The 24,085-nt window shown below is 42.3% G+C and overlaps 1 protein-coding gene across 5 annotated transcripts in view; it reads left to right on the top strand.

Annotated features, from left to right (window-relative positions):
• ARL15 (ADP ribosylation factor like GTPase 15) overlaps window positions 1–24,085 on the top strand; it is a 333,479-nt gene that overhangs the window by 117,875 nt on the left and 191,519 nt on the right. For all 5 annotated transcript variants that reach the window (XM_038403024.2, XM_038403022.2, XM_043514388.1 and 2 more), the window contains 2 exons: window positions 3,739–3,883; window positions 9,432–9,491. In XM_038403024.2, the coding sequence (XP_038258952.1) occupies window positions 3,739–3,883; window positions 9,432–9,491 (205 nt within the window). The remainder of the gene's footprint in view (window positions 1–3,738; window positions 3,884–9,431; window positions 9,492–24,085) is intronic.

Below are 24,085 nucleotides of genomic sequence, written 5' to 3'. Positions count from 1 at the left end.
GATCTCTGAATATGTAGTATGGTTTTAAATATTACTTTTCATTTGGGGCAGGAAATGTGTCCAAGAATGTTTTGTAGAGCACAGTGTACACTTGTACTATCTACAGTACTTGTTGTTAACATGATCTCAAAATGCTTTACAATGTAATAAATCAGACCCAGGTTTGCAAGGAATATGTATATAGATAAGATAAACTATTATTGCATTCCACAAAACCACATGCACACCTTTAAATATTAGAATGCATTTTATTGACATAGGAATAGCAACCTCATTGAGTGCATTAAAAAATCATTCAGCTACAGTTCTGATTATAGATTTTTCTTGGGGCAACAAGAAGCTATGTGAGCTGATGGGCCTGTAAGAGTAACAGAAGATAAAATTAAATGCTGTTGTAAAAGTTCTGTACTAACGGTCTTTAAAAGTTCAATTGGCTAAATTATTAATGAGCTACTTCACATACACGTACATATGCACCCCCTGAAATTTTACTGTATACTTGATATCATCTTTCTAACAAGCACACAAATGTTCCTTATCAAGAGTTTTTTTTAACAAAAAATTGGGAAAATTTTCCTCTTTCCTTTACACATGGATGTGGCTTAAGTGTTATTTTTTTATTAACCTGACATCTTTTGGGCCCACACCTGTGAAAGAAAAATTGTGGGTTTTTTTTTGTTTGTTTTTTAAATTTAAAAGCCTTATGACTACTAGGTGGTAGGTAACAGAAATGAGATATTTAGGGATGACTCAATATAAAGACCCTGTCTGCATTAAGAAAATTTCCTGTGATTGACAGTGAGATATTAACCATTTGCTTTTTTTCTTCAATCCCCCACTCAGTCCACCAAAACAGGACTGACAATGAAATTAGACAATGAAGTGGCTAATTTTGACTGGACTTTCTCTGACCGGTGCTGATTGTTCCAGTCCTCCCTCATGGTCTCTTCTCAGCATCACTCCATGTCTGCCCCTTTTACTTTTTTCCCCTGCCTTGTTCCCTTCACTCTTCCTTCAATGACCGATTTCCCATCTCTTTTTTCTTTCTGTTTAACTTATACCCTCCTAAAGGCAGGGAAGAAATCATGGAACAAACATGCCCTCACATCGTTCACTCTGCTTGTGTGTTCTATTCCTTCCTTCATCCTATGCCTGTCTAGTCTATTTGGGCTGTGAGCGCTTTGAGGCAGGAGACTGTCTTTCTGTTCTGTGACTAGCACAATGGGGTTCTGGTCCATGACTGGGACTCGTACGTGTAGTTATGATAATACAAATAATAATAAATATGGCTTCCAGAGCTGTGAGATTGGATCTGTGTAATGAATGTTCAAATGGTGTGGCCCATTTGCATTAATAGCTAAACAATTTTCTACCCCTGCAGAGCGGGAAGACAATGGTGGTTGCCCAGCATTGTTAAAGGATAACTTTCTTAGTGTGAATGGCTATAGTTAGGTTTAAAATGTGTCTTGCTTATAAAACTATTGGCCAGTGAGATTGGTAAATAAAGATTACTAGGCAATGGAAGTCTTAAAAACTGTTTTATAAAATCTTTAAACGTGTTACTGATGGTAGCACCGGAAACGTTTTGCCTGTAATACAGAGTTGTGGGAAGAAGCTGATTTTTTTTTTTTAAACTTGGCCAGTGATAAAAAGTATGTGTAGCCTTTTAAATTGTGGAAATATTTTCAGGCCAACACATTCAGTGGTTTAAGAACTTATTCCTTTTATGTCAACAAAATAAAATGTTGCATTCAATATGCAAGAAAATTCACTATTCATAAGAGAAGAAAATAACAAACATATTGCAGTAAAGCCTATATTCTTTCTAAATACAAAAATTGATATTTTCTCTATTTAACTACATTAATTGTAAGTGAATATTTTTGGGCAAATTATATATTTGCACTTTGGCTTTTATAAAGGGAATAAAGAAGCTATGTTGACTAATGTGTGGAAAATGGCTTTGGAGGAAAAAAATAGTGAGTTTGTTTGATGTTGAATCTCAAGTTTCATATAAAACTTGCTTGGCTCACGAATAAGTCAGGGGTTTTCCTGTCACCATTGTGTACTCTGCCTGGAATCCGAAAGTCAGCCTGGATTCTTCCTATTTTATGTGCCATTGTCGTTTTGTTTATGAAGGTTGTTTCTTTAGACTGGCTGGTGTTAGAGAACAAACCAATAAGACTGCAGAATGAAACATTTTTGCATTGGAATTGTGTATATTTGCAGTGTGTTAATCTTTATGCAGGCATAGACAAGAAAAATATGTAACAAGACTAATACTGCCAAATCCTGCCCTCAGACAGACCTATTATCTACCACGCAAATAAATGGGTATACATGGATATGAAAATTCAAGCCTTGAGGTGCTTAAAATAAGAGGTTGAGTGTTACACATGTTGTTTTCAAAAGAACCATTAAAATGTTAACACTCCTCCAGATTAAATTAATTATCAATACTATATCATTTAATTCAAAATAATCCCATTATAAATGTAGCATCATAGTAAACTGGCTGTGTGATCATGTCTCCCTCTAGTGGGTGTCCTGTAATGTACTCGTTTGCTATTTACAAGTACTACTACTTTAGCTATGTGGTAGACTCGCATTTCTGGTGCTGAAGCTGCTGGATTTGATACTTAGTGATGGAGCTTATCGTGTGTGTGTGTGCCTGCGCGTGTTTCAAATATGCAGCCAGTCATGAATTGTCTATGCAATCAGATTTTCTATTACTTGCTACAGCTACTTTGTGCCCTACTCTTGGGGTAGTTGATACTGATGAATGCTTGCTGAGAGAATGCTTTTGTTTTGGGCTATGCATTTTATAGACTTAACTAAAATGTGATGATTGTTCATACTTGAACATAAATATTATGCAGAAGCCTTTAGCACTGGTTTTGTCAGAATGGCGATCTTTTGAATTGTTTGTAAAGATTTTACCTGTAATGCATAAATAAAGGTCTAAAGGACTAATTAAATGGCTGCACTGGCTCTTAAGAAGCATGCATGTTGCTAGAAGGCAGACATAGTTTAGGCAGTTTAGTTCTTCATGCAGTGACACAATGATTAATTTGCACCTCTCTATTGTATAGTGCGGTGAACAAGGTGTAATTTGCTCCTAAAATGTGTACATTACTAAACCTACATAGTGTGTTATGTTTTAACTGTTATAAAACGTATCCCGAAAGCCAGTTCAAGCTGACTGTAAACTGGACGGCATCCCCTTGAAAGTACAAGTAGGGGAATATTGGAGAGGGGATGAAGACAATGGTGCCAAAGGATTTCTACCCTTTCCCGAAGCTGCGACAGTTTGGCAAGCAGCAGCTCTAAAATTGCTTGCTAGTTGAGCCAGGTGTGGCATTAAGTACAAATGTGGCTAGCACTTGCATCTCCTGCTGACTCTAATGATGGCGGCAAACATGGTTGGACAAATATTTGAATAGCATGCACACTTATCTCATTAAATGTGCATTTTTTAATGATATTCAGGAAATGAAATCGGATTTCCCATCCCATGCATATCAGATCTAGGTGAAAAATTAATACACTAATGCTTTCTTAAAAATCTGGTTTTTAAGGCTCCGGTTGGACTAATCGTGGTGTAGTAAATGCTGATTGTACCAGGACATTTAGAAAAAAGAAAATATTTTGCTTGTCTTTGTTGCCTTAATTTTGTGAAATGGAATTTTTAAATTTTGTTATAGAATATGAGAAGTCTTCTTTTGTTTTTCCTGGCAGTGTTTTAAAGCGCTTTGCTGCAAGGGACCACCACCTCCACGACCTGAATATGACTTGGTTTGTATAGGTCTCACTGGTTCTGGCAAGACAAGTCTACTGTCACAGCTTTGCAGTGAAAGCCCAGAGAATATAGTGTCTACTACAGGTATGATGCTACTGTCAGGAATATTTTTTTCAACCAAAAGTAATGTTTTTAATACTTTAGATGACTGTCAGTTAAATTATGCATTAGGTCTATTCCTTAATAATAATAATAATAATTATTAATTAAAAATATACCCGCCCTCCAATTCATCTCATATATTTGTTTCTCTATTAATAATTCAAATGCACGTGATGGAAAAGGAATACGGGAACTAAATAACTAATATGTAGAATAAAGCTAATCCTTGATACTTTTGTAGCCCAGAAATTTTGAGTTTACAGTAACCATTTTTTAAAGTTTGATTTGTAATATATTTATATCTATTATCCACACAGAACATATTTATTCGCTTGGCCACTTCCTTGTTAGTCCCTTGTTCATTGTACTACTGTGTGGGGTGTGTGTATAGTTTGAAAAGTGAGTGAGTGTGTGTGTGTTATATTTTGTTTAAAGATGAATGGCTACACTAACTGGGTTAGGTTTAAAGTATGTGCTGAAGGCTGTGTAGATCGTCAGCATAGTAATTCATTTTTAAAATAATCTTTTTAACAGTGTTTTGAACGAGTCATTAACCAAGGTGCAAAGCTTACTCTCACAAAATTTAGTGATATTCTTTCCTGAGGAATTTTCACAAAAACATATACAATCTGGTGCATTTTAAAAGAGAGAGAGAGAGAGAGAGCTTTCCAGTAACATGGGTGGTGTATCTAAATTGTTAATTTCTAAAAGTCCTACCCCCTGTGGATTTTTCCATAGACACCAAAAATGGAAGAAAGAAACCTTTTGAAGTCTTGTTCCTTAAGGGGCTTTGCTACATAGGCACAAAGTGAGGGGAAAAGGTGATAGTAAATGAGGTGAGATGAGGAAACTATAGGATACACATTAGGATTTAGGTCCTTCCAAAATCAGTCACTGCAGCGCTGTGGAATGTGTAAGTAACCAAAAGGAAACTTCATCAATGGTCAGTGTTTTTTTCTGGTCATAATCCTTTCTCTTTGGTCAGTGGAGGAGAGGAATTGAGCTGGGGCAGGTTTAGATTAGAGATAAATTCTACAAAAACAGGGTGAAATAAAGGAGTTAAATATAAACAGACATAACTAAAACTTATAAATGTATCTATACCAATGCAAGAAGCTTAAAAACAAACATAGGAGAACCAGGATGCCTGTCAATAAGAGACGATTGTGACACACTATGCATGTAATGAAAAATGGTTAAATGACAAAAACAAATACCTGGGTATAAAATTAATAAGAAGGAGAGATTAGGTCATAGAGGAGGAAGAGCAATCTTCTAATGTTTTTCTAGATATGTGACCCGAGTGATTGAGTACAGTTCATTTGTTAGCGTAATAGGGAGGGGGTGTGTGACAGTGTTTGTGTGAGAAGTTGGTGTATGTAGGTATGAAAGTTTACACTGCGTTTCATATATGTGGTTTTGAGTTTTGCATTCTTGTCCATGAGCAGCTTAACTGGTTTTCATGGTGTGCTCAATATCCTCATATTTTAATAATTTAAATAAAATAGATGGGTAAGAAATTTAAAACTAATTCAAGGTAATATAGTTTCTTACACACTGTGTACTTAACCTGTGGAATTAATTGCCATTACAGTTATCGTAGGTTTCAGAGTATAGACTTTAAAGGGATAAAACCCTCCAGATTCAGGGCATAAACCAATATCCAGCTCACGTGGTTAGGAAGAAACTTGCTGTATGGGCAGGTTTATTCCATAAGTGATCTCTGCAGGGTTTCTTGTATTTTTCTCTGAAGCATCTGTTATTGTCCCGTGTCTGAACCAGAGTACTGGAAGTGACTGGTCTGTCCTGGTATGTCAGTAGTTCTGTTCTGTTCAGCAAGAAATACAATGCTGGATTGGCAAACCTGGGCAACCCTCAGAATTGTACCTGACCAATCCACTTCAAAGATACTGCATGTGTAAACATGTTGATACTATGTGTGCTATACTAAAGTTAGGAGCCCCAAACTCCCCTTCCCCAGCTTCCTGAAGGGTTGCTTTCCTTTAAATCCCCTTCCAATCAATTTTATCCAATCACAGTGTCCCTTCCATAACAAGTACCTGCACTGGATATCTGCCATATTAACCTAATCTCCCTGACCTGCTGTGGGGGAGGAGAACAAACCCTCTCCACCTAGGCCCCCAAGGAAAAAGGGCGACTAGCATAATGCCCACATTAGATCTTAAAGAAACCCAATTCTACTCTGATTCCATGAATGGGAGGGTGGGTGTTTGCCCTGCCTCAGTGTGTTGCATGTCAGGGTCCATGACTGAGGTGTCCCCCAATTTACAGAGAGTGGCCCTGGATAAATCCTTTGACTTAGATCGCAGCCTTCCGGTTGCTGCACATATAGCTTGAATACTGTGCCTGTTTCCCCAGTTTTGATTGCGGTTTAGCTGCAGCAACATTGGGCCGTGATCCAGTTTCCCCACATTTGATTCTCAATATCTGCTGGGACCTTGGCCATAACAACCCTAATCTGTACCTTTTCCCCCCCCCGTGTTGGTCCTCAATTTACGCTGGAATCTTAGCTTTAGACACCCTGAGCTGTGCCTCAGTTTCCCCAATTTGTTACCTACAGAGGTGCTCGCTATACATGTGCCCCCCTCACAAAGGGAAATCTCTCAATGGTCTGTGGCCCCATCCCTAAATTCCTTCTGCGAGATGGATCAAAGGTGTTTGGTCTGTAACATTGTGCCTGCTGGGGAGACCCATTGCTTTGCTGCAACCTGGTCCCAGAACTCTGCAAAGCTTATAGAATGCCAGTGCTGTTGCTTATGTACTCTTTAGTGTCTGGACTCTAGGATTTGGGGAATCCCTGTAAGAAATTTCAAACTGTGGGAATGTCCCTGTATTTCCCCTATTCTCCTTCCTGCTCCTCACCGCTCTGTGCTGGTGAGAGTCCATCCATCTGCCCACCCCCTTGTAAGAGGGAACACACAACTCTGTGCTGAGTAGAGGGTGCTGCCATAGTAGCTGTAACACTAGACAGCCTTCCTCCCGTCATATGTGCACTTGCTCTGCAGTGGGATGAGAGCTCAGGCAGCCTCTCTGTTCCCCATTGTGTCCCCCCTTGCTGTGGACAACCAATTCATTATTCTGTGTTAAGGGGGCCTAGTCCAGCCTCCTCTGCAAGGCTCCACCTGGCGTTTCTCCTCTGGCTCAAACTGTTGCTACTCCAAGCTTCCTCCAAACCCCCATATGTTTTCCTGGCTGCCTTTCCCCACTGCACATGATCCTGCATATGAATTGGGGGTGAAGTGGGAGAGAAGGAGTTCAGCTTGGTCCTCAAACCCCAGGCTCCTACAGGGTCCACTCACCCAGCGCTGGCCAAGGAAAAGCCTTCTTTGGGTCCTGTGGTACCTCCCACTGCTGCCGCCCTTTCTGCATTTTTGTGATCCTGGGGTGACTTCACCCTGTCCTCACTGAGGCCCACTGGTCACCATGAGACTCCTGGAAACCCCCAGCAGTGTATAGTGCTCCTCGGGCTGCCTGCAGCAGCTGCTGATGTTAAGTAATTGGTGGGAGCCAGGTGTTCTCCCCCCTTATTAACCAGGGGCAAGAAGATGCTCTAGGCAAACTAGGCACCTGCCTAGAGCAGCAGATTCTGCCGAGGTGCCGGGGAAGCTGAGCCTAACCGGACTGGTGCTTGGGACCCACTGTGCTGGGTTGAAATGCCACTCATTGATTCTTGGCCAGGCCAAACCAGAGTGAATGGTGGTGCAACCTGAGGCTTGGCCCCCGCCATTTCTACAATAACCACCAAGACATCAGAAAGCTTGCTGTGTGCCCCCTCCCCTCCCCAATTCAGAGCCTCTGTTCTAGGGGATGGGAGGGGTTCAGTACACTGAAGTTTAGCCTAGGGCAGCAGATTGTCATGAGCAGCTTCAGGTGCATTGCTTCTTCCCATGCATCTGGGATCTTGTTCTGTTTATAGTTTTATAAAGGGCTAATAAATGATTAATCAATATTTTAATAAAAGATTAATATATTGTTTAAGATTTAGTCCAACTGGTCAATAGGTTGCTTATATCCATGGCTTATAAACATACCTAACCACCTACTGAAGTGATTAACCATCTAAAGTACATACTACTCATGTCTGTAATAGGGTTGTAATGTCTACTACATAATTTATATCCCTTTATCAACTTTAATATTAAGAGTGACCAAGAAAGAAATACTTTAAGTAAAACAACATATGCAGTTCAATTTATTTTCCCAGTCTCTTTCTATGTTAAAAATCTTAGAATGGTTACCTCATATTAATGATAACGCAAAACTTCAGTTTCAGTTTAAAAAAAAAATTAATGGGGATTGCCAAAAAACATGTGCATTCTATCAATTTCTATTTTTTGGACTTACATTCCCACACCACTTTTAAGTAAGAATGTGGGAGATGGGGGTAATGCTTTGTTGCACAACTTATTAGTAGAATGGAGTGTCTGTGGCTAAGCGAATAAATCCCTATTTATAGAAAGGTTATATTGGCAAGATAGTAGGTAGGGCCCTACCAAATTCATGGCCATGAAAAATGTGTCACAGACTGAAATCTCATCTCCCTGTGAAATCTGGCTATTGAGGGGAAAACAGATTTCACACAGCTGGGCGCCTGGAGAACGGCATCTTCTGGCCAGGAGCCCAGCTCTGAAGGTAGCACCGCCACCAGCAGCGCACAGAAGTGAGGATGGCATGGTATGGGGAGGTGATCATTTTTTTGCGGGGAGAGCAGGGTCAACCTTACAGGTGGGCAACAGCCTAGGCCCTGTGGTCAGGGGTCACCATGGTAACCCCCCCTCCCTTTCCCTACAGTCAACCCAAGGTCTCTTGAACTCCCAAGTGCTGGACCTGGAACTGGGGAGAGACAGGGCTGAGAGTCCACTGCCAGGGGCTCCTACTTTGCACCAGACTCCAGCTGCTAGTCCCAGATGGCCTGGGGAGAGACTGGACTTCCTCTTTCCCTGCACGGGCTGCTCCCAGGGCTGGGTCAGACCCACCTCCAGGAATCTCCCTGGCTGCAGGAAGCTTTGCATCTGCTGGGTGGGAGCTCAGCTCAGAAAGCATCGCCACTGCCAGCAGCAGTGCAGAATTGCCACCTTTACTTCTGCGCTGCAGCTAGCAGTGGTGCTGCCTTCAGAGCTGGGCACCTAGCCAGCAGCTGTCCTCTGAAGATAGTAGTGCAGAAGTAAGGGTGGCAATACTGAGATACGCCCTCCCCTCCCCCGGGACCACCTTTTGGTGACCCCCATGGTTACAACACTGTGAAATTTCAGATTTAAATATCTGAAACCATGAAATTTACTATTTTTAAAACCCTGTGACTGAAATTAACCAACATGGACCATGAATTTGGTAGGGCCCTCCTTATAGGTCTACTTGTATTCATTGATTTGCTTCTGTGCAATCTAATATTTAATGTGACTGAGTAGCCTATCTAAAACCACAGTGAATATAATAGTTTTAATGGATACAGTCTATTTCAAAATACCTTACCAAATAAGTTACTAACACTTTTTGTTTCTAATTTTAGGTTTTAGCATAAAAGCAGTGCCATTCCAGAATGCCGTCTTGAATGTAAAAGAACTTGGAGGTATAACTCTTTTAATCACTTGCATATCTGATTGGTATTTTACTTTCATTTCACTGTATAAAGGTACAGTATCTAAGCCCCACAGTAGAACACCACTAATTGATTACTTTGCCATAGGCACACTAAATAGGGAGTTTGTAAAAGATAGGGGCCCTGGAATATTTAAGATTTCTGCTTGTTTTGTCACACAATTATTTTAAATGTCAGAATAATGAAAAATTGTGACTGAAATTCATTTATACATTGGATTATATCAAAGCATCACAATTTGAGGACTACGGAACCAATTCATAAAATAAATTGGGTTATACTGCATGGCATGTCTTTTAATCTCTTGAACCCTAAAGATGAGTGTACATGATATAAATATAATAAATTTAGGGCCAAATTGAAGCCTTGCTAGAGTGACAACACAGATGAAAGGTACTCTCTTATCCCCCTTACTAGTTACTTGCATCACAGATGTTGTGTAAGAGGAAGCATTCGTTGCAGAGCCACTTATATTTGAGCCTCTACTCCTAGAAATGGTCCTCTTCTTGAGGTGTAAAACATTTTGGGAGTAGCCAATTTCCAAAGGATTAAGGGGACACAGATGACTTGAAATCCAGTCAATTTAAAAAAAAATAGTTTGAATCAGGTAAGTTACTTGCCCACTAATCCCCCTGCCAACTTTGGTTGTGCATTTTCCTATTTTTAGAAAAGTTTCTCTCCCTAGTTTGTCTATTACAGGGTCAGTTTGACTAAGAAACTTCAAAGTTGATGGCTTGGCTGGCCAACAGGCAGCTGTATCAATAAAATAAAATGAGACAATTTTTCTGTTTGGGGGGGAAAAAAATTCTGGTCTTTCCCCTGAACTTCTTCTTAAGGAACCTACTTATAGTCTGTATCTTTCCCCCCCACCCCCTCACTCCCATAGGTACATAAATACAGTAGCAAATTGACTTTTAGGGATTAATCTTTCAACAAGGGTTAAACTTACTTGTCTTAAACACTGTCATGGAAAAATTAGATGAGTTCTAGAGGGAAGTCTTTCATTGTACAAAATCAGATTCAAGGTTCCTTTCTAGTTTAACTTATTGTTGAGCAAGCTCTGAGATAAACACTTATTAAGCTTAAAGTAGCCCCTCTTTGTTACTGTAGGCCCAGATGTTGTAGACCGGGGTGGGAAAAGTACAGACCACATCCGGCCCACCAGCTGTTTTAATCCAGCACTCGAGCTCCCGCTGGGGAGCGGGGTTTGGGGCTTGCCCCGCTCCAGCCGGGGAGCAGGGTTGGGGGCCACACTGCATGGCTCCCGGAAGCAGCGGCATGTCCCTGCTTCGGTTCCTATGCATAGGGGCAGCTGGGGGCTCTGCTCTGCATGCTGGCCCCACCCCAAGCGTTGCCCCTGCAGCTCCCATTGACCAGGAACTGTGACCAGTGGGAGCTGCAGGGGCAGTGTCTATGGATGGGGCAGCGAACAGGAGAGCTGCCTGGCTGTGCCTCCATGTAGGAGCTGGAACGGGGGGGGACATGCTGCTGCTTCTGGGAGCTGCTTGAGGTAAGTGCTGCCTGGACCCTGCACCCCTGAGCCACCTCGCCTGCATCCCAAACCCTTGCTCCAGCCCTGATCCCCCTCCTGCCCTCCAAACTCCTCGGTCCCAGCCTGGAGCACCCTTCTGCACCCCAGACCCCTCCCATCCTCAGCCCCACCACAGAGCTCACAGCCCCAGCTGGAGCCCTCCCCCTCGTCCCCCATGCCCCGACCCCCATTCCCCATCCTCTGCCCCAGCCTGGAGCTCCCTTCTGCACCCTGAACTCCTCATTTCTGGCTCCACCCCAGAGCCTGAGCCCCCAGCCAGAGCCCTCAACCCCTCCCGCACTCCAAACCCAATTTTGTGAGCATTAATGGCCTGCCATACAATGTCTATATCTAGATATGGCCCTTGGGCCAAAAAGTTTTTCCACCCTTGTTGTAGACGCTGATGGACTTGCCTTGGTCATCCATTCCAAAAGGGAGGCTGCAACCTCCTTTAGTGTTTGGAGCATAGCACAGGGATTATGACTAAGATTTGGTCACAGTTATATTTAGTAGAAGTCACGGACAGGTAGTGTTAATAAAGAAAAATTCACGGAACCTGCAACCTGTTCCTGACTTTTTTTTAAAAAATACCTGGGGAGTGCTGGGGGTCAGAGAAGGGACAAACAGAGTGCTGCTAGGGCTTTCAGCTGACCCAACTCCAGCCGCTGCTCTGGCAGATCGGAGACCACTATTCCAATGGCCCCGGGCTGGCCCAGAAGAAGTAAAAGGTCCCGGAAAGTCATGGAATCAATGACCTCTATGACAGAATTGTAGCCTTAATTATGACACATTTGTTTATGCATTTATATTGTACTTGTCACCATGGTGCCTGAGTGACATCTGAGTTCTATTCAGCTGTGCAATTCTTTCCCAATGTCACAAAGTAAAGTCTTTTGGGGCCAAATTTTGGAGTCTAAATGCAGTCAGTTAAAGCTAGATGGCAGGTAGCTAGATACTGATTTAGACTCAAGGCCTCCAATGGTCTGATGGTTGGGTATTTTTAATATTTTTCCAAGTGCGAGGGATGTTTTCTGTTGGATTAGAGTGAAGATTCTTCTAAGAGGTGGTAGGGCTTTTTGGAGGGCTGAAAAGTGAAGACCTCACTTGGAAAGAGATGCAGGGAAGCTGTTACATATGTTTATATTTTGTGTAGAAGCACCGTTAAGACTGCAACACCTTTGACTTGATTGCAGCACGTCAATGGGCAGTGTTGGCCCCTGATATTTTCCCCCTTTCTCTGTTTGCGGAGGAGAATTGCTATGTATAATAGACGACATCATTTCTGTATTGGTATAAACAGTGTACAGAAATAAGTCTTACCAGTTTAGTTTTTATAACATCTCTTTCTCTGCTAAACTTTTGTTCTGGAATTTCTGCTGTTGATGTTGAAGGAGAGGGGCCTGTATTAGGTTAGTTTTGTAAGATTCTCTTCCCCCTCCCTCCCCCCCCCCCCACCATCCCAAACACTAATATGTTGTGGCTGAGTTTTGTTTTCTGTACTATAGCAGGCTTGTCTGGGAAGTTGATGTTGAGAATCTGGAGAGGCTGAAAGGAATCTGTCTTCAAAGGTTCACTATTCATTGCTGCATGTCAGTCAAAAGGGAAAAGTTCCGTTTAGATTTTAATTTGTGATGTACTCAATTCATTTAAAAATTGCCTTGCAAACTTAGCCTTTGGAAAATTGTAAGCCTTGTCTAGTTGCCTGAGCACAGTGAAGTTCTGTTTGAAATACTTTAAGGACTGACTGTTAAAACTCATACTTTTTTTAGATTTCTTCTTTCAGCAGCCAAGCAGTTATGTGAAACAGATGCTGGTTGTGTACTATTCCTTTTGTTTGGCTGAAGGAATACTCCTCCTTGTAGTGGAAGGTGGTGCATGTTTGTACCATTCTAGTACCTCCTGGAGCTTCTAATACAGCCAGGTTTGTGTTTCTCTGTTTCTATAGAATTTTATACAAAAATTCATTTATAGGTTATAGAAAAAACAGCCACTTTCATATTGTCTGCTGCTGTTGGTCTCATTAACTCTTCATCATTCTTTTAGTATTTGTTTGGGACAGAAAGCGAAGCTTGCTGTGCTCTGTTGCAGACATTTGCCTTTTATCAAACACTGGTTTAGGTTCTTAAAACCTGTAAAAAAAAAAAAAAAAAAAAAAAAAAAAAAAAAAGTGAATTAACATGTTAAATTTTCTGATTATTTGACTCATGGAATATCCTGACCTCTTGCATCATTTAACTGAACAGATTATTTTTTGTATTTTTAAACAATACTAACTTGGTCCATTGAATCTGGTTTTGAATCTAATTTCTGAAATATTAGAAGTTTTGTTTAAAAAAAAAAAAGATTTTGAATCAGTAAGAAAAATCTCTCTGGAGACTTTAAAATCACAAATACTTAAATACTTGAAATAATTGAAAAGTTGTTCTTCCTTCATTTGCCTGCCAAGTCCAGTGTCCAGAGTTAAGTTTCCCTTTTGACATAGCAATTGTGTAATTTCTTTTCTTCTTAAGTTGCAAGACATTAAGTTTTGAATTTTATAAATAAATGAAAGAATCTGTTTCTTTGATTAGGCTACTCGGGAGATTTGGCATTCCTTAACCCAGATGCCCCAAAAGTGTACTTTTACTGTGCAGATATAAATAGCCCCCTCTCACTTAACTCAGGTACACCATGAAATGGAGGAGTTGGAGGTCCAGCAAAGCCCTATCATGGTATTGTAAGCAGGAACTGCACCTGATTCAATATAAAATGAGGGAGATGAGAGAATGGGGGCAGGGGTGAAGACTGGAAAAATGGCAAGGGCAGAAGCTGACTTTGGCTGTTTAAAATTTTAATTAACGTATTTAGTGCTGGTGAATTCCCTGGATAAACTGAGCTCCTTGGTTTATCCACAGTATAGATACTACAGGGCAGCACCAATGCCAAGCTTCTTCATGTTGTCCGACCAAGAAGTCTTATTCATAATCTGGAGACACCACTCTGGAGTGATAGTAGTTCAGTCAGTGTGCTCCTTTGGTTGCTGGCTTCATGATATTAACAAAATCAGTGCTAGTTATTGGTGGTACCTGAGACATGAATACTTACTGGGAACTAAATCAAGACCATAAACACATTTCAGAATATTCACATTAAATAACATTCATATCCATATTGTCATGTAATTTTAGAGACAGAAGAATCTAATTTGGTTTTTTTAATCCACAATCCTGTAAATGGAGGGTTGAAAATTGTGGTGAAATATTTCTAACTTGGGATGAATTTGAAGGATTAATTAGAGATGGAAAGATCTAGGTTTTATCATCAAATTCCTCTTGATTGCCCAATTGAGGCTGGAGGAGGTTTTCTCTACTGGCAAATTCTAAGCCTTTTCCAGCAATGGTCCAGCCCAAGCCCTGCACCATTTCTCTGGAGTTCTACTCCTTGCTTCATCAGTTTGTTTCAGGCCATGAAGGAAAAGCTCATAATGAAATCTTGGAGCATTGAAATATTGTGACCATTCAAGGAATGAGGTTGAGATTGGGTAACAAATTTTAGCTAGAGGAAGGACCAAAGTTCTTAAAATAAGATCATATGGCTGCTTTAATTTTGGAAGTTAATTTGTTTGTTGTTCACAACAAACTCATTTCTTGACAATGCAGGAAGAGTCTGAAGGAGGGATTTGATGAACAGAAGTGAATTAACAGCTTGGTGAATCCTAATTAAGAGGATATTCCATGCATAGGAGGCAGTGTCGGAAAAGTAATTGACTGTTGTAGAAGAAGTGGATGAATGGAGTATCGAGGCTAACGTCACTGGAGGATATAGGGGATGAGTACTACTATCAGAATAAGAAAAGGAGTACTTGTGGCACCTTAGAGACTAACAAATTTATTTGGGCATAAGCTTTCGTGAGCTACAGCTCATCCGATGAAGTGAGCTGTAGCTCACAAAAGCTTATGCTCAAATAAATTTGTTAGCCTCTAAGGTGCCACAAGTACTCCTTTTCTTTTTGCTAATACAGACTAACACTGCTGCTACTCTGAAAACTATCAGAATAGATGGCCTACCCAAAAAAATAGACTGTATAGGAGCTGTGTAAGTTTCTTCACCAGCAAGAGCTTGCTCCCACAGGAGAGATTTGAGACCACTGCAGACCATATCAACCCAGCTGCAGGCTCAATACAAATGTCTGTAAGAGTATGAATCTCACTCCTGCGTCATATGATTTCCTGCACTTATAGAATCATAGAAGTGAAGGGCTGGAAGGGACCTCAATAGTAGTCCATCCCCCTGTGCTGAGGCAGGATCAAGTATATCTAGACCATCCCTGGAATGTTTGTCTAACTTGTTCTTAAAAACCTCTAATAAGAGTATTGCACAGCCTCTTCTGGTAACATATTCCATATCCTTATAGTTAGAAAGTTTTTTCTAATATCTAACCTAAATCTCCCTTGCTGCAGTTTAAATTGATTACTTCTTGTCCTACCTTTTAGTGGAACAATTGATCACTGTCCTTTTTTTTTTTTTTTTTTTTTTTTTTTTAACAGCCCTTACCATATTTGAAGACTTATCAGGTTTTCTTCTAGCCTTTTTTCCCCTCAGGACTAAACATGCCCACAATATGCCAGACTTCACCTATGTGCCATGCAAATCTTTGTGTTTATACAGCAGACATCAGGAAAATGTAATTTAACAAATACAAATGTGAGGTGCTACCCTTAAGGAAGAAAAACCAAATGCACAAATACAGAATGGGGGCTAACTGGCTTGGCACCAGCATTGCTGACAAGGATCTGGGAGTTGTGATCAATCACAATCTCAACTTGAGTCAACAAAGCTATACCATTGCAAAAAAGGCAAATGTAATTTTAGGTTGCATTAACAGAGGCATAGCATGCAAATCAGGGAAGGTGATAGTACAACTCCACTGAGCACTGGTTAGGTTTCAGCTAGATTACTGTGTCCAATTTTTGTCAGGAATATGTAGAAAGGATGTAGAGAAACTGGAAAGGATCCAGAGGCAAGTGACAAAGATGATCAAAGGGATGGAATGCAAGCCATGTGAGCAAAGGCTGAATCATAGAATCATAGAATCATAGAATATCAGGGTTGGAAGGGACCCCAGAAGGTCATCTAGTCCAACCCCCTGCTCAAAGCAGGACCAAGTCCCAGTTAAATCATCCTAGCCAGGGCTTTGTCAAGCCTGACCTTAAAAACCTCTAAGGAAGGAGATTCTACCACCTCCCTAGGTAACGCATTCCAGTGTTTCACCACCCTCTTAGTGAAAAAGTTTTTCCTAATATCCAATCTAAACCTCCCCCATTGCAACTTGAGACCATTACTCCTCGTTCTGTCATCTGCTACCATTGAGAACAGTCTAGAGCCATCCTCTTTGAAACCCCCTTTCAGGTAGTTGAAAGCAGCTATCAAATCCCCCCTCATTCTTCTCTTCTGCAGACTAAACAATCCCAGCTCCCTCAGCCTCTCCTCGTAAGTCATGTGCTCTAGACCCCTAATCATTTTTGTTGCCTGCTCTAGACCCCTAATCATTTTTGTTGAAGGAACTGGGTATGCTTAGTTTGGGAAAAGAGAAGATTAAGGGGGGACATGATGGTGATCTTCAAATATTGGAAAGGCTGCCATAAAAAAGATGGAGAAAAGTTCTTTTGCCACAGACAGCAGGACAAGATGCAATGGGTTTAAACTACACCATAGCAGATTTGGATTCAATCTCAGGAAAAACTTCCTAACTGTAAGAACAGTAGGACAATGGAACAGACTGCGCTGGAAGGTTGTGGAAGCTCCTTCGCTGGAGGTTTTCAAAAGGCTGGATAGCCATCTGTCTTGGATGGTTTAGACACAACAAATCCTACATCTTGGCAGGGGGTTAGATTAGATGACCCTTGTGGTCCCTTTTAACCTTATGGTTCTATGATCACATGTACATGAGGGTTCAGGTCTTACTAGAATTCCTCTCATCATTAGATTCATGGAAGGACCCTTGCTGGGTGTGCAAAGGAATACTGCTTTTTCCACCTCTACCTTCCAAAATGTGGGGACAGATACCTCAAAGCTAGGGGAGGGGAGCTCCCTTAGACCACTTTCAGACCCAAGGCTTCTGGACTCTAGAAAAGACTCACTTCCACATAAATGTCGTAGAACTTAGCTATTTGCCTAGTTTTCACAGCATTTCTACTTCTGCTCTGCAAAGTAGCTATTCATCTTGGGAACTGGTGCCTTTGTCACCAAATCTCATCAGTAGTTCTGCATCTACCAGACTTACAGAACATCAGTAGGAAATTTTTAGACAACTACCAGTAGACTGTCAAGGACTCTGCCCTGCAGACCATCTTCCCTAGGTAGGGATAACCAGCAGTGGGTCTGTTTGTTAAAGATCAGAATGAGAAATATCAACATTCTGTTTGGGGGGGGGGGTTGGGAAGGGAAGGTCTAAGTCCAGGATCCAAGTCTAGTGCATTTCTCATCTCATGGACACCAGGGATCATGCACTTCTATCCACAAATCCCATTAATACCAAGCATCCTGAGGAAACTCTCACAGGGCTCAGCAGTAATGATACTACTAGCCCCAGCTTGGCCCATATAGTTTTTTGTATTCAGACCTAAGGAACCTGTCAACATAGCTCCCAGTCACAGAACCTGTCTTGCCTGATGTGATCTAATGGGACTGTGGTCAGATTCTATTCCTGAACCCAGCGTTGTCAGTGTGGATGCTGGCTGGATAATTTCCATTGAGAAAAAGTATTCATTTGAAGCCCAAAACATTTTGGTGCATAGCAGAAAAAAACTCTACTAGACTGGCCTGTTCAGCTAAATGAAAGAGGTTTTCTATTTGGGCAGCACAATGTCCCTTAAAAACTGATTTCCTTATATTCTGGACTACCTGTTAGCTCCATAATAATATATTTAGCAGCAATATTAATACATCCCACTGTTCAGGTCATACCACATTTTGCCATCCTAAGATACCTCAAGGGCCTCACATTAATGTGTTTCCCCCCAGTTAGGGAGCTCCCTCCATCTTACAACCTCAGCATAGTTTTAATTGGTTTAATGGGACCCCTTTTAAGCCTCTGGCAACTTGCTCTTTATACCATCTATCTATTCAGACTTTGAAGGGCAGGGGAAATTCAGGCTCTTTTGGCTAGTCCACCTTATGCCATAATTCACAGAGATGAGATAATGCTTCAGCAGCATGCTAAGTTCTGATCCAAGATTTGTCAGTTTTGTCAGGGCTCTTTCATACTACCTTGATAGAATGAGACCCTTTGGGGGAGCTCTCAAGCTGTTTGTAGCATTTGCAGAAAAGGTTAAAGATCAGGCATTGTCCACCCAAAGATTGTCTAAATCGGGGTGTCTAATTGTATTAAAACATGCTATGAGGTAGCTAGATTACATCTACTCATGCTGGGTGGAGCCCATTCTACTAGGGCTTGGGCCGCTTCTCTAAGAAGTGTCCCTATCTCAGTAATTTGCAGAGCAGCTCTTTTGGAATCAGTCCATGTCTTAAGAAAAGGAGTACTTGTGGCACCTTAGAAACTAACAAATTTATTTGAGCATAAGCTTTTGTGAGCTACAGCTCACTTCATCGGATGCATTCGGTGAAAAATACAGTGGGGAGATTTACACACACACACACACACACACACACACACACACACACACACACACACACACACACACACACACACACACACACACACACACACACAGAGAAAACATGAAACAATGGGTTTTATCATACACACTGTAAGGAGAGTGATCACTTAAGATGAGCTATTATCAGCAGGAAGGGGGGGAGGAGGAAAACCTTTTGTGGTGATAATCAAGGTGGGCCATTTCCAGCAGTTAACAAGAATGCCTGAGGATCGGTGGGGTGGGGGGGGGAGAAATAACATGGGGAAATGGTTTTACTTTGTGTAATGACCCATCCACTCCCAGTCTCTATTCAAGCCTATGTGAATTGTATCCAGTTTGCAAATTAATTCCAATTCAGCAGTCTCTCGTTGGAGTCTGTTTTTGAAGCTTTTTTGTTGAAGAATTGCCACTTTTAGGTCTGTAATCGAGTGACCAGAGGGATTGAAGTGTTCTCCAACTGGTTTTTGAATGTTCTAATTCTTGACGTCTGATTTGTGTCCATTCATTCTTTTACGTAGAGACTGTCCAGTTTGGCCAATGTACATGGCAGAGGGGCATTGCTGGCACATGATGGCATATATCACATTGGTAGATGCGCAGGTGAACGAGCCTCTGATAGTGTGGCTGATGTGATTAGGCCCTATGATTGTGTCCTCAGAATAGATATGTGGACAGAGTTGGCAACGGGCCTTGTTGCAAGGATAGGTTCCTGGGTTAATGGTTCTGTTGTGTGGTGTGTGTGGTTGCTGGTGAGTATTGGCTTCAGGTTGGGGGGCTGTCTGTAAGCAAGGACTGTCCTGTCTCCCAAGATCTGTGAGAGTGATGGGTCGTCCTTCAGGATAGGTTGTAGATCCTTGATGATACGTTGGAGAGGTTTCAGTTGGGGGCTGAAGGTGATGGCTAGTGGCGTTCTGTTATTTTCTTTGTTGGGCCTGTCCTGTAGTAGGTAACTTCTGGGTACCCTTCTGGCTCTGTCAATCTGTTTCTTCACTTCAGCAGGTGGGTATTGTAGTTGTAAGAATGCATGATAGAGATCTTGTAGGCGTTTGTCTCTGTCTGAGGGGTTGGATCAAATGCGGTTGTATTGTGGAGCTTGGCTATAGACAATGGATTGTGTGGTGTGATCTGGATGAAAGCTAGAGGCATGTAGGTAGGAATAGCGGTCAGTAGGTTTCCGATATAGGGTGGTGTTTATGTGACCATCGCTTATTAGCACCGTAGTGTCCAGGAAGTGGATCTCTTTTGTGGACTGGTCCAGGCTGAGGTTGATGGTGGGATGGAAATTGTTGAAATCATGGTGGAATTCCTCAAGAGCTTCTTTTCCATGGGTCCAGATGATGAAGATGTCATCAATGTAGCGCAAGTAGAGTAGGGGCATTAGGGGACGAGAGCTGCGGAAGCATTGTTCTAAGTCAGCCATAAAAATGTTGGCATACTGTGGGGCCATGCGGGTACCCATCGCAGTGCCGCTGATTTGAAGGTATACCCTGTCCCCAAATGTGAAATAGTTATGGGTGAGGACAAAGTCACAAAGTTCAGCCACCAGGTTTGCCATGACATTATTGGGGATACTGTTCCTGATGGCTTGTAGTCCATCTTTGTGTGGAATGTTGGTGTAGAGGGCTTCTACATCCATAGTGGCTAGGATGGTGTTTTCAGGAAGATTACCAATGGATTGTAGTTTCCTCAGGAAGTCAGTGGTGTCTCGAAGATAGCTGGGAATGCTGGTAGTGTAGGGCCTGAGGAGGGAGTCTACATAGCCAGACAATCCTGCTGTCAGGGTGCCAATGCCTGAGATGATGGGGCGTCCAGGATTTCCAGGTTTATGGATCTTGGGTAGCAGATAGAATACCCCAGGTCAGGGTTCCAGGGGTATGTCTGTGCGGATTTGTTCTTGTGCTTTTTCAGGGAGTTTCTTGAGCAAATGGTGTAGTTTCTTTTGGTAACCCTCAGTGGGATCAGAGGGTACTGGCTTGTAGAAAGTGGTGTTGGAGAGCTGCCTAGTAGCCTCTTGTTCATATTCCGACCTAATCGTGATGACGACTGCACCTCCTTTGTCAGCCTTTTTGATTATGTCAGAGTTGTTTCTGAGGCTGTGGATGGCATTGTGTTCTGCACGGCTGAGGTTATGGGGCAAGTGATGCTGCTTTTCCACAATTTCAACCTGTGCACATCAGCAGAAGCACTCTTGTAGAAGTCCAGTCTGTTTCGACTTTCAGGAGGAGTCCACCCAGAATCCTTCTTTTTGTAGTGTTGGTAGGAAGGTCTCTGTGGGTTAATATGTTGGTCAGAGGTGTGTTGGAAATATTCCTTTGAGTGGGAGACGTCGAAAATAGGATTCTAAGTCACCACAGAACTGTATCCTGTTCGTGGGGGTGGAGGGGCAAAAGGAGAGGCCCCGAGATAGGACAGATTTTTCTGCTGGGCTAAGAGTATAGTTGGACAGATTAACAATATTGCTGGGTGGGTTAAGGGAACCACTGTTGTGGCCCCTTGTGACATGTAGCAGTTTAGATAGTTTAATGTCCTTTTTTCTTTTGTAGAGAAGCAAAATGTGTGTTGTAGATGGCTTGTCTAGTTTTTGTAAAGTCCAGCCACGAGGAAGTTTGTGTGGAAGGTTGGTTCTTTATGAGAGTATCCAGTTTTGAGAGCTCATTGTTAATCTTTCCCTGTTTGCTGTAGAGGATGTTGATCAGGTGGTTCCGCAGTTTCTTTGAGAGTGTGTGGCACAAGCTGTCAGCATAGTCTGTGTGATATGTAGATTGTAATGGATTTTTTACCTTCAGTCCTTTTGGTATGATGTCCATCTGTTTGCATTTGGAGAGGAAGATGTCTGTCTGTAGCTGTACGAGTTTTTTTCATGAAGTTGATAGATTTCCACTCCATACGGCTAAATTCAGTGCCTTGCATAATGACAGGTTTCAGAGTAGCAGCCGTGTTAGTCTGTATTCGCAAAAAGAAAAGGAGTGCTTGTGGCACCTTAGAGACTAACAAATTTATTAGAGCATAAGCTTTCGTCAGCTACATTGGATGCATTCGGTGGAAAATACAGTGGGGAGATTTATATATACACACACAGAGAACATGAAACAATGGGTTTTACCATACACACTGTAAGGAGAGTGATCACTTAAGATGAGCTATTACCAACAGGATGGGGGAGGAGGAGGAGGAAAACCTTTTATGGTGATAATCAAGGTGGGCCGTTTCCAGCAGTTAACAAGAACATCTGAGGAACAGTGGGGGATGGGGTTGGGGGGAGAAATAACATGGGGAAATAGTTTTACTTTGTGTAATGACCCTTCCACTCCCAGTCTCTATTGAAGCCTAAGTGAATTGTATCCAGTTTGCAAATTAATTCCAATTCAGCAGTCTCTCGTTGGAATCTGTTTTTGAAGTTTTTTTTGTTGAAGGATAGCCACTTTTAGGTCTGTAATCGAGTGACCAAAGAGATTGCAGTGTTGCTGTAACCGCGTTGGTCCCAGGATATTAGAGACGAGGTGGGTGAGGTAACATCTCTTATTGGTAAGACCTGAGCAAGAGCTCTGTATAGCTCAAACGCTTGTCTCTTCCACCAACAGAAGTTGGTACAATAAAAGGTATTCCTCACCTACTTTGTCTAATATGTACGTGTGTATTTCTGTTTTTGTATATATTGAGTACACAGGCAACACACACCAAAAATTATCCTCCCACAAGATTCTGGTTTGCCTCTTGTGCTGTTTTTGCATGAACTCCTGGATTGCTGGAAGGCCTGGTCTACGCTACACAGTTAAATTGATGTAAGCTGCCTTATGTCGATCTAATAATGAATGTGTCTACACTACCAGATCCCTTCTGACGACATAACTTGCCTGTTGTGTCAACTTAATTACTTCACCTTCACGAGAGGCATAGTGCTTAATTCAGTGTTCTTAGATTGACATAATAGCAGTGTAGATACTGCATTGCTAACTTCAGTTTAACTGGCCTCCAGGAGGTGTCCCATAATGCTCTGCTGTGACTGCTCTGGTAAACACTTTCAACTCTTCTGCACAGCAGCCAGCTACCCAGGAAACAGCCCCTCCCCGTTAAAGGACTTTGAAGTTTTGAATTTTCATTTCCTGCTTTTTTGGCATGGAGAGTTCATCTTCACAGCTGATCGTGGCAGCTCCACACTCCAAGCGTACTTCAGTCTGGAGTGTACAGGAGGTGGTGGTGGATCTTCTTGGTGTGAGGGGAGAAGAGGCTGTGCATGCACAGCTACGATTCAGCCTCAGAGACATGGACATCTATGAGCAGATCATGCTGCTCATGGGGAAGAAGGGCTGCGCCCAGGGCATACAGCAGTACCGGGTGAAAATCGAGGAACTGAGGCAGGTGTACCAGAGTCAAGGGAGGTGAACAGTTGCTCTGGTGGTAGATGTGCCACTACTACAAGGAGCGGCATGTGATTCTCAGCGGTGACACCATCATGACCTCCAAGATACCTCTGAGGAGTTGGAATCCTGGGCCAGTGTGGACAATGCTGAGGAGAAGGTCTTGGATGAGGAAGAAGAGGAGGAGAATGGGAGACAGGCAAGTGGGGAATCCCTGCTCCTGTTGAGTCAGGAGCTATTTGTAACCCTGGAGCAGTCCAGTCAGTTGCAGAACAGCATCATGGCAGAGTGTGATGCCAGGGAAGGAACCTTTGGTGAGTGTGAAATTTCAAGAAATATTTTGGAGTCACATGTTCTTATATTCTATCTTTAATTATAATTAAGAAGGTGAGGTAGAGTGGCTATCTGCTTCTCAATGGCCGCACCAACTAAGTAGAGGGTGCCCCATGCAAAAGACTGTTCATGTACACAGGGATGGTCTGGGAATCCTCCATATAGATCTCCAGGAAACTTTCGTGAAGGTACTCTGCAATCTGGGGAAGACTGCCTTATTTCTTCCACCACCATAGGACACCATACAACACTTTCCTATGCCACTACCGTGTTAATTCAGCTAATTCAACTAGGCATCATTGCAGTACACAGCACAGCAGCATAAGGACCCAATCTGGATGCTTGCAGCATCTGTTCCCTTGCTTCCTCTGTTTCGCTCAGAGAGTAATATCAACTAGAGTCACCTTAAGGGGGACGGTGGCAGTTTTCATTGCAACTGCTCGAACCACAAACAGTGCCTGTGCTTCCCTCTCCCATTGTGATGGATGCCCCTTCAGCCAATTGTAGTTTGGGTGGCAGGGATTGGTGTTGTCCTTAGTAACTGCAAGCCTTGGGTGATGGCTAGCAGCAGTGGGACTGGGGGGGATTGGAAGGAAGGGAAATTTTGTGGTGCCCACTTGTTGCTGCAAGCAAACACTCTCCTCCAGCACAGCCTCTGCCACAAGCCTTGCAGTTTGGTTCCCACTCTTCAAACAATGGCCATGT

This window comes from Dermochelys coriacea, chromosome 5, assembly GCF_009764565.3.
Source record: "Dermochelys coriacea isolate rDerCor1 chromosome 5, rDerCor1.pri.v4, whole genome shotgun sequence".
NCBI classification, from domain to species: domain Eukaryota; kingdom Metazoa; phylum Chordata; order Testudines; family Dermochelyidae; genus Dermochelys; species Dermochelys coriacea.
This window is presented reverse-complemented; position numbering and strand designations above follow the sequence as displayed.